Below are 11,311 nucleotides of genomic sequence, written 5' to 3' on the forward strand. Positions count from 1 at the left end.
CTCAGATTGAGCCCAGCCAATGGGGAGTTCCCAGACCCAACATCTGGATGTGGGTCAGACCCAGACCCAACATCTGGATGTGGGTCAGGTTAATGTTTACTGAGTCCAGCATAAGAGTTACAACACAGTTGTGGGTTCACAAACAGAGTCTAAGTTTCCCTGGCAACAGACATCAAGTCAGAGCCCGGTCCACCAAGATCTCGTCCGAAGTGAGCCTCGATCTCAGCTTTCCCTGTGTCTTCTTTCTCTCTTCACAGGGCTTCTTGTCTCTAGGCAGACTGTCATCTCCGCCAGGGTTGGGGCCGCATGTGTTGCACAGCTTCCTTTTTCTTATACACATTTCCTGTTTTTCTACCAATTGTCTGGTTCATAATGTTTCTTTCTACCATATAAGGCTTAGTCTGTATTTAAAGACTTAATCTTTACCTTCGGTGCATTCAGAGTTCACCCAGAGTACTTTTAACCACTTCCTCAATGACTAACAGGTCTTTTGTAATGAGCACAGAGCAACTTTAACTTCTACAGCTCCTAATAATCACACAAACAGAGTAACGGAGAAAAACGATGATTCTGCACATTATGTTTAGTAGTAATCTCTTATTCCACATCGAAAAAGGATTTAAGCAGGAAACTGTGTTTTTGTTTTGGTCATTTTATTCATCTTTAAGGAGGGAAAACTTTTTAGTCTTTCACGTGAAAAAATATGCAAAAACATATTAAAAAAAAGGCAAATTATCACTTTGAAATATGTTTGTTTTTTTAAATCTTTTATACCTTAAATCCCCCAGAACTTTCTGCAGGATCCCCCCCCCCCCAAATATTACACAACATTAAACATTCACATCATGATGGTTTGTCCCAAAGATCCTCTCTACTAAACCGTCACTGACTTTACCCAGAATCCTTCATGTTGGCGGTAAAATGAGAAACATCCACATACACAAACATAGGTTTTAAACTGCGTGTTCTTTAGTAACATACATGTTCCTTTTTATTTTGTTGAATGCAACTGAAAGAGGAAATCAGAGCAAAATCTTTAGGAAAAAATAGTTAAATTAAATAGATAAATTGGTGATAAAATAATCTGATTTCAATCATTAAATCCTTCTAATCCGACTAATTACAGTCTGCTCATTTAACACACGCAGCAACATCTCAAACGCTGAAAAAAGCAACAAAAATGTTGAAAAAAAGTGACACAAACTTCCTCTCTTTAGTAGTAAATGTTCGTGTATTTGGCGCGTGGCGAGTGTTAAAGCTGTCTGTAGCTCTCTGCGCCGTACGTCCCAGGACGGTAAAATTAATCAACGTTTAAATTGATAAATATCCGTCACAGCTGCAGCTCTTCACTCAGACATCAGATCCTCAGAACTCGTCACAAGTTCAGTTTGTTCCCTGAAAGCTTTCCCAAACCGCAAAGTTTCCTGGCCTGGAGACAAATAAACTGTCAAAAGCAGAAAAGAAAGCATTGATAAAAAAGGCCAAAAATGTAAAAAAAAAAATATTGAAAGCGCCGAAAGCGGGAAAAAATGTCAAAAGTTGACATGTTGTAAAAAGAAAGGTGAGAAAGCTGATCACCTGACCAGCTGACGATCAGCTGACCGTCAGCTGGAGAGTTCAGCGCTGAGTCAGCGACACAGATTTTTTTAATGTTAAAACGTCTCCACCCTGAGCTCAAAAACACTCTAAATTCTGCAGATTCTGCTGAAAACTAAAGAAACAACAAGGTGCAGATCCCGTTTTAGTTTCTGCTTCTCGTCTGTAAACTGGTCTGGAACCGCAGCAGCGTCACGTGTTGTCCGTGAAAACTTGTCCGAGAACGGCGAACCGAGCGCTGAACGGCTGAACGGGACAGGACAGTGCCGGCGCCGTCTTCTTCTCGCCGGGCTTCAGAGCAATGCTTTCTGATTGGCTGGGGGGCGGGCCCTGTGTCTGCGACTGGCTGGGGGGTGGGTCCTGTGTCTGTGATTGGCCAGGGGGCAGGTCCTGTGTCTGCGATTGGCCGGGGGTCGGGCCCTGTGGCTGCGATAGGCTGGGGGGTGGGTCCTGTGTCTGTGATTGGCCAGGGGGCAGGTCCTGTGTCTGTGATTGGCCAGGGGACGGGCCCTGTGCCTGCGATTGGCCGGGGGAAGGGCCCTGTGGCTGCGATAGGCCAGGGGGCGGGTCCTGTGTCTGTGATTGGCCGGGGGAAGGGCCCTGTGGCTGCGATAGGCCAGGGGGCGGGTCCTGTGTCTGTGATTGGCCGGGGGGCGGGCCCTGTGTCTGTGATTTGTCAGGAGGCGGGTCCTGTGTCTGTGATTGGCCAGGGGGCGGTCCATGTGTCTGTGTTTCCTGCGTGTGGTGCAGCAGGATGTCTGCGAGCGCGCGGCGCTCGGCGGCGTGCTGGCTGCAGCAGTGCAGCGCGGCCGGGTCCAGAGGGTGAGCCTCCGTGTTGAAGATGAACCCCCCCGCCCCTAAAACACACTGGCCGTCCTCGCCGCCCGCCTCCCACGACCCGTCGCCCTCTGCCCCCCCACCGTGCAGGAAGTGGGCGGGGTCAAAGAGCAGGTACAGGTACTTGATGGTTTCAGCCAGGAAGAAGGACTCCATCCGGTTGTCCAGCGCGTGATCTCGCACATCTTTCACCTGCAGACACACAAACTCAAACTTTAGGGAAATACCAAAATAAAAGGCTCTAGTGAAACTACACTGGAATACACAGCGCTGGAAGAAGTATTCAGATCCTTTACAACTGTTATATGTATATTATATTCTATATTATATTATATGGACTATGGACTGTCTGATTTCTCAGAACTCTATGCACTTTATTTGCTAATACACTTTAATAATGGACTGTTTTAAATGTATTTATTTATTTACTATTGTGTTTTAGATACTGTGGGTATTTCATGTTTTGCTGTATTGTTGTGTGTCTTGTCCTTATGTCTGTCTGCTGGCTGTACAACAGTTTGTCCCTCGGGAACAATAAAGTTACCTGGAGCCTTGTCTAACATGATCATACTGCATTCTGTGTTTTATGTGTTTTTTAAGCACTGCTATGAAGAAAAAGCACTTTTTAATGATTGCACTACTGGTTAGATGTTAACTGCATTTCGTTGTACTGGCTGTCCTTACATGTGCAATGACAATAAAGTTGAATCTAATCTAATCTAATAAATGCCAAAACGAGTCTGCTTTTATTATTGTAAACTGAATATCTTTGATTGTTTTTGGACAATTTGCAGGAATTGTTGGAAATTTATCACAGTTTTCTAAACAGAGCTGTTGTGTATTTAACAGCAGCGTGGCATGTTCTTATATTTACCACCATACAAACAAGTTTCAGACTAAAGTCTCTGTCTCTGTCTCTGACCCATGTGTTTCAGGCTCAGACAGACGGGTCTTACGCTGGCGTATCCGCAGGGCGTCCGGGTGATCTTCTCGATGGACTCCAGAGCGTCGAGGCCCAGCTGCAGGTAGGTGTGGTCGCCCGTCGCCCTGAACAGGTACATCGCACTCTCGATCAACTCTGGAGGAATAATCACACAGAAATCATCTCTGGAGGAATAATCACACAGAAATCATCTCTGGAGGAATAATCACACAGAAACAGTGGCGCATAGGGGGGGGGGCGCCAAAGCGATGGTAAAAAATTAACCATCCATCCATCTTTGTCCGCTTATCCGGGGTCGGGTCGCCTCCCTAGGGAACACCTCCCAGCTGGACGTGCCTCCACCTAGTCCTGGGTCTTACCCGAGGCCTCCTCCCAGCTGGAGGTGCCTGGAACACCCCCCTAGGGAGGCGGCCAGGAGGCATCCTTACCAGATGCCCGAACCACCTCAACTGGCTCCTTTCAGCGCAGGAGCAGCGGCTCTACTCCGAGCTCCTCACGGATGACTGAGCTTCTCACCCTATCTCTAAGGGAGACGCCAGCCACCCTCCTGAGGAAACCCATTTCGGCCGCTTGTACCCTGGATCTCATTTTTTCGGTCATGACCCAGCCTTCCTGACCATAGGTGAGAGTAGGAACGAAAACTGACCGGTAGATCGAGAGCTTTGCCTTCTGGCTCAGCTCTCTTTTCGTCACTACGTTGCGATAAATTGAATGTAATACCGCACCCGCTGCGCCGATTCTCCGACCAATCTCCCGCTCCATTGTCCCCTCACTCGCAAACAAGACCCCAAGGTACTTGAACTCCTTCACTTGGGGTGAGGACTCATTCCCTACCTGGAGAAGGCACTCCATCGGTTTCCTGCTGAGAACCATGGCCTCCGATTTAGAGGTGCTGATCCTCATCCCAGCCGCTTCACACTCGGCTGCGAACCGATCCAGTGAGTGCTGAAGGTCACAGGCCGATGATGCCATCAGGACCACATCATCCGCAAAAAGCAGCGATGAGATCCCCAGCTCACCAAACTGCAACCCCTCTCCACCCCGACTACGCCTCGATATCCTGTCCATAAATACTACAAACAGGATTGGTGACAAAGTGCAGCCCTGGCGGAGGCCAACTCTCACCTGAAACAAGTCCGACTTACTGCCGAGAACCCGGACACAGCTCTCGCTTTGGTCGTACAGAGATTGGATGGCCCTGAGAAGGGACCCCTCACCCCATACTCCCGCAGCACCTCCCACAGTATCTCCCGGGGGACCCAGTCATACGCCTTCTCCAGATCCACAAAACACATGTAGACCGGTTGGGCATACTCCCAGGCTCCCTCCAGGATCCTTGCGAGAGTAAAGATCTGGTCTGTTGTTCCACAACCAGGACGGAATCCGCATTGTTCCTCTTCAACCTGAGGTTCGACTATCGACCGAACCTTCCTTTCCAGCACCTTGGAGTAGACTTTACCGGGGAGGCTGAGAAGTGTGATACCCCTATAATTGGCACACACCCTCTGATCCCCCTTTCTGAAAAGGGAAACCACCACCCCGGTCTGCCACTCCTTAGGCACCGTCCCAGACTTCCACGCAATGTTGAAGAGGCGTGTCAACCAAGACAACCCCTCCACACCCAGAGCTTTAAGCATTTCTGGACGGATCTCATCAATCCCTGGGGCTTTGCCACTGTGGAGTTGTTTAACTACCTCAGCAACTTCCACCAGGGAAATTGACGACAATCCCCCATCATCCTCCAGCTCTGCCTCTACCATAGAGGACGTATTAGCTGGATTTAGGAGTTCCTCAAAGTGCTCCTTCCACCGCCCTATTACCTCCTCAGTTGAGGTCAACAGCGTCCCATCCTTACTGTACACAGCTTGGATGGTTCCCCACTTCCCCCTCCTGAGGTGGCGAACGGTTTTCCAGAAGCACCTTGGTGCCGACCAAAAGTCCTTCTCCATGTCTTCTCCAAACTTCTCCCACACCTGCTGCTTACATACATATCCTGGAAAGACTCCTTCAGTCGGACAGCTTCTCTGACCACCGGTGTCCACCACGGTGTTTGTGGGTTACCGCCCCTTGAGGCACCTAAGACAAGGGCTGCACAATTAATCGAATTTTAATCACGATCATGATTTTGGCTTCCCACGATCAAATTCATGTGATCGAGCGATATTTAAAATGCTTCATTCCGTTCATAGAACACTCTGTCAAAGTTTTTTTTCTTTTCAAAGCTCCGTAAACCACTCTCTGATCACGTGCCTCCATGAGCCAATCAATCAGAGTTGTTCCCTGCACAGCGCAGCTTAGTTTAGATTGTCACAGTTGACAATCACAAAGGACAGAGTAACGTGAGGAAAATTCCACAACAGATAGCATTCGGTCAGTCGTCACAAGGTTTACTAGTTTACAAACGCAACATTTTGTCCCGTCTGTGTTGTTTTTCAGACAACAGCAGTGACCAGAGCTAGTTTGAGTCTTTTAGCTCATAGCTTTAGCGGCAGACTGTTGTACGTCCCGCTGTTGGAATCCTCTACAGTGAAATACAGTCACACTACACCGTTTAGCTGTCAGCATTTTAGCCGTGTTTAATCCAGTTACTACTGTAGCTAATGGTAGATGGTAAACGTTACCTGCTGTGTAATGTGTTATTAGTGTTTACTAGCGTGACGTGCAGCGATGTTTCTGGTGCCTCTAACGTCTGTTTTGGAGCATCAGAGCAACGCAGACATTTAAGTGGCACCGTAATCCGCGTTGCTATTTTGTCCGGTAGATACCGGGCACCGGTGCCCTATTGGCACTGGATTTTAACATGCGCCGTTAACGTGAACAGAAAATTGCGTTGCGTGTATCTTTTCACGGCAAACGTGCATGTCTGGAAAGCGGTCGCACAAAAGCTGAAAGGAAGGAGGAATGTAGCACAATATGGATGTGAAAGCCGTTATAATTAGCCTATGTACAATTTGTTTTGGTTAAAATCAACAAATAATCGTGATAATTAAACATGATCAATATATTGATCAAAATAATCGTGATTATCATTTTGGCCATAATCGTGCAGCCCTAGCTAAGACCCTGAGACCACAGCTCCTCGCCGCAGCTTCAGCAATGGAAACTTTGAACATTGTCCACTCGGGTTCAATGCCCCCAGCCTCCACAGGGATGCACAAAAAGCTCCGCCGGAGGTGTGAGTTGAAAGTCTGTCGGACAGGGGCCTCCTCCAGACGTTCCCAATTTACCCGCACTACCCGTTTGGGCTTACCAGGTCTGTCCAGAGTCTTCCCCCACCCCCTGACCCAACTCACCACCAGATCGGTTGACAGCTCCGCCCCTCTCTTCACCCGAGTGTCCAAAACATACGGCCTCAGATCAGATGAAACGATTATGAAATCGATCATTGACCTTTGGCCTAGGGTGCTCTGGTACCAAGTACACTTATGAGCATCCCTATGTTCGAACATGGTGTTTGTTATAGACAATCCATGACTAGCACAGAAGTCCAACAACAAACAGGTTTAGATCAGGGAGGCCGTTCCTCCCAATCACGCCTCTCCATGTGTCTCCATCATTGCCCACGTGCGCGTTGAAGTCCCCCAGCAGAACTATGGAGTCCCCCACTGGAGCCCCATACAGGACTCCATTCAAGGTCTCCAAGAAGGCCGAATACTCCAAACTTTTGTTTGGTGCATATGCACAAACAACAGTCAGAGTTTTCCCCCCCACAACCCACAGGAATAGGGAAGCGACCCTCTCGTCCACCGGGATAAACTCCAACGTAGCGGCGCTCAGCCGGGGGCTTGTGAGTATCCCCACACCCGCCCGGCGCCTCACACCCTGGGCAACTCCGGAGAAGAAAAGAGTCCAACCCCTATCCAGGAGTATGGTTCCAGAACCGAGACTGTGCGTAGAGGTAAGCCTCACCAGATCCAACTGGTAGCCCACCACCTCCTGCACAAGTTCAGGCTCCGTCCTCCACAGAGAGGAGACGTCCACGTCCCCAGAGCCAGCGTCTGCTGCCCGGGTCTGATCCGTCGAGGCCCCTGACCTTCACTGCCACCCATGTGGCAGCGCACCCGACCCCAGCGGTTCCTCCCACAGGTGGTGGGCCCATGGGATGGAGAGGGAGGTGCCACGTAGCTTTTTGGGCTGTGCCCAGCCGGGCTCCGTGGCAAACCCGGCCACCAGGCGCTCGCTGACGAGCCCTCCATCTGGGCCTGGCTCCAGACGGGGGCTCTGGGCTTCCTCCGGGCAGGATCACTCCATCTCTTCCTCGTTGAATCATAGGGTCTTTGAACCATTCTTTGTCTGGCCCCTCCCCTGAGACCACTTTGCCTTGGGAGACCCTACCAGGAGCACAAAGCTCCAGACAACACAGCCCTCAGGTTCATAGGGACACACAAACCTCTCCACCACGATAAGGTGATGGTAATTTAAAAAAAAAAAATACCACCACTAAAGTGGGGTTTACGGCTAGCTTAATGCAAACCAAGTTGCTGATAGCTACATTTAGATTTTGGTTAAACCCTATGGTACCAATCCCATGCATGACATATCTTAATTTTATTAATTTAAAATAACAACTGGTAAATATAAGGTAGCATGCACAATACATGACAAGAAGCTGGAAAACATAACTTATGCAATAACTCTGGTTTACCATGGAATCATTAATAGATTTAATTTTACCATTAGCTGTTCATGTTAGCTGGCAGACATACAGGCTGTAGTTACATCTGTTGGGTGACATGGAAGCTGTAATTACAGGGTCACATCTCTTTCTTTAAAGGTCTGTGCTAAATGGCTCTCCATATTGTACTTTTTAAAATCTAAAATGTGAATGTAATTTCATTGCACAGAAATCATCTCTAGAGGAATAATCACACAGAAATCATCTCTAGAGGAATAATCACACAGAAATCATCTCTAGAGGAATAATCACACAGAAATCATCTAGACACTGGAAAGCTGCTGTTTGTATGTTTTAAATGAACGTTGCCAAGGGGACGTACTACCTCCCTCCCTCTCTCTCTCTCTCTCTCTCTCTCTCTCTCTCTCTCTCTCTCTCTCCTCCCTCCCTACCTAGTACCTCCCTCCCTCCCTCTCTCTCTCTCTCTCTCTCTCTCTCTCTCTCTCTCTCTCTCTCTCTCTCTCTCTCTCTCTTCCCTCCCCTCCCTACCTAGTACCTCACTCCCTCCCTCCCTCCCTACCTCTCTCTCCCCCCCCCCCCCCTCTCCCTCTCTCTGTTGATATCTGACTGTGAGTGTCAGGGGGGGGGGTCAGACCTGGTCTCAGCGGGTACCCCTCTCTCTTGTCCACGGTGTAACTCCCTACCTAGTACCTCCCTCCCTCTCTCTCTCTCTTCCCTCCCTACCTCTCTCTCTCCGTCTCTCTCTCCCTCTCTTTCTCTCTCTTCCCTTCCTACCTAGTACCTCCCTCCCTACCTCTCTCTCCCGCTCCCTCTCTCTCTCTTCCCTACCTAGTACCTCACTCCCTCCCTCCCTCTCTCTCTCTCTTCCCTCCCTACCTAGTACCTCCCTCCCTACCTCTCTCTCTCTCTCTCTCTCTCTCTCTCTCTTCCCTCCCTACCTAGTACCTCCCTCCCTACCTCTCTCTCTCTCTCTCTCTCTCTCTCTCTCCCTCTCTCTCTCTTCCCTCCCTACCTAGTACCTCCCTCCCTACCTCTCTCTCTCTCTCTCTCTCTCTCTCTCTCTCTCTTCCCTCCCTACCTAGTACCTCCCTCCCTACCTCTCTCTCTCTCTCTCTCTCTCTCTCTCTCTCTCTTCCCTCCCTACCTAGTACCTCCCTCCCTACCTCTCTCTCTCTCTCTCTCTCTCTCTCTCTCTCACCTGGTCTCAGCGGGTACCCCTCTCTCTCTCTCTCTCTCTCTCTCTCTCCCTCTCTCTGTTGATATTTGACTGTGAGTGTCAGCAGGGGGGGTCAGACCTGGTCTCAGAGGGTACCCCTCTCTCTTGTCCACGGTGTAACCCTGAGGGATGCTGTAAAACTCCGGCAGACCTCCAAACTGCCTCCACACCGAGTAATAGTTCTGGAAAGTTCTCACGGCGCTGTCCAGGTTCCCCAGGAGAGACTGAAACACACACAGTCAAATATCAGCTCCCACTTACTGTACATACACACACTTCATATTATACACAGTCAAATATCAGCTCCCACTTACTGTACATACACACACTTCATATTATACACAGTCAAATATCAGCTCCCACTTACTGTACATATACACACTTCATATTATACACAGTCAAATATCAGCTCCCACTTACTGTACATATACACACTTCATATTATACACAGTCAAATATCAGCTCCCACTTACTGTACATATACACACTTCATATTATACACAGTCAAATATCAGCTCCCACTTACTGTACATACACATACTTCATATTATACACAGTCAAATATCAGCTCCCACTTACTGTACATACACATACTTCATATTATACACAGTCAAATATCAGCTCCCACTTACTGTACATACACACACTTCATATTATACACAGTCAAATATCAGCTCCCACTTACTGTACATATACACACTTCATATTATACACAGTCAAATATCAGCTCCCACTTACTGTACATATACACACTTCATATTATACACAGTCAAATATCAGCTCCCACTTACATACATCATTTAGAAGCTACACTGAGTACCATGTGTACTGTGTGTACCGTGTGTACCATGGGTACCATGTGTGTACCATGTACCGTGTGTAGCGTGTGTACTGTGTACCCTGTGTACTGTGTGTACCTGCAGGCCGGGCCAGAAGGCCTCCAGCGACTGGAACACCGGCATGGAGACGGTTCCTCTGTGCATCTGGACCCAGAGGTACCAGTCGTCAAAGCGGGTGTAGTTCTGGATGGCTCGGTCATACTCTGAGGAAACACATCACACTTCATCATCCCAGGTATTTTGGTCAATATTTGTTTTACTTTTACTTGAGTAGATTTATATTCGGGTAACTTTACTTGTACTTAAGTAAAAGTTCATCAAAGTAATAGTACTTTGACTTAAGTAGAGTATTTGTGTACTCTGTGGCTGCCTCTCTGCTAAGGTTACAGCCAAACATGGTCACAGGACGAAAGGCAGAACTTATTAATGTCATTCTCTACCCAGGAACATGTTGAGCAGCTCTTCGTCCTGCAGCATGATGGCTCCTTTCACCAGGTACTCAAAGTACGAGTCTACCCCCGCTCCGATACCAGCGTCCTGGGCAACCCACTTCAGAGACAGGATGTTAATGTGGTTCCCCACCTGCACACAGAGACACAGAGACAGAGATACAAACACAAAGACACAGAGACAGAGACACAGAGACAGACAGAGACACAGAGACAGACAGAGACACAGAGAGACAGATACAGAGACACAGAGACAGACAGAGACACAGAGAGACAGATACAGAGACACAGAGAGACAGACACAGACACAGAGACACAGAGACACAGAGACACAAAGACACAAAGACAGAGACACAGAGACAGACACAGAGACAGACACAGAGACAGACGTTAGAGACGTGCCGGTCACTGAATTAGTTTGGAACATTCGTTTAGAGCCACTTTCTTCTGTCTTTGTGTTTTTAATCCAACCAGGTTTCCATGGTTACTGAACTAAAAGCAGACAGTTACCAGCCCGATGTCAGATCTGGTCTTCCACAGGGCTCGCAGGGCCTGGCGGGCGGCCTTCTCAAACGTGGCATCTCCCGTCAGGCGACTCAGCGTGGCGAACTCCAGGATGAAGGTTCCCACGCCGGCCGTGCACGTGACGGGCGTCTCTGTGGGACTGACGCCGCTCAGCAGGTTCACCGTGCCGTACGGCATGCCGCTGGGAGTCTGGAACGCTGGAACATTCACACAACGTTAGTTTATTACAGCTGGAACATTCACACAACGTTAGTTTATTACAGCTGGAAC

General features: G+C 48.6%; 1 protein-coding gene and 1 long non-coding RNA gene across 3 annotated transcripts in view; one reads left to right on the forward strand and one right to left on the reverse strand.

The window, feature by feature from the left end:
• Window positions 1-988: 988 nt before the first annotated feature.
• edem2 (ER degradation enhancer, mannosidase alpha-like 2) lies at window positions 989-11,305 on the reverse strand. Of its 2 annotated transcripts, XM_036007858.1 has the most exons (7): window positions 11,027-11,305; window positions 10,508-10,649; window positions 10,146-10,270; window positions 9,308-9,452; window positions 3,390-3,511; window positions 2,319-2,625; window positions 989-2,258 (listed from the first exon to the last, which is right to left on the reverse strand). In XM_036007858.1, the coding sequence occupies exons 1-7, from the start codon at window positions 11,216-11,218 to the stop codon at window positions 1,789-1,791; spliced, it is 1,503 nt and encodes a 500-aa protein (XP_035863751.1). In that variant the 5' UTR covers window positions 11,219-11,305; the 3' UTR covers window positions 989-1,788. The 2 variants fall into 2 exon arrangements, with proteins under 2 accessions (XP_035863751.1, XP_035863750.1); XM_036007857.1 differs by having other exon boundaries at window positions 989-2,625.
• The window catches only part of LOC118496367, a 16,642-nt gene continuing 7,539 nt past the window's right edge, over window positions 2,209-11,311 (forward strand). The window contains exons 1-2 of the long non-coding RNA XR_004898932.1: window positions 2,209-2,326; window positions 4,460-4,464. This is a non-coding gene — a long non-coding RNA (uncharacterized LOC118496367). The remainder of the gene's footprint in view (window positions 2,327-4,459; window positions 4,465-11,311) is intronic.

Source organism: Sander lucioperca, chromosome 12, assembly GCF_008315115.2.
Source record: "Sander lucioperca isolate FBNREF2018 chromosome 12, SLUC_FBN_1.2, whole genome shotgun sequence".
Lineage (NCBI taxonomy): Eukaryota > Metazoa > Chordata > Actinopteri > Perciformes > Percidae > Sander > Sander lucioperca.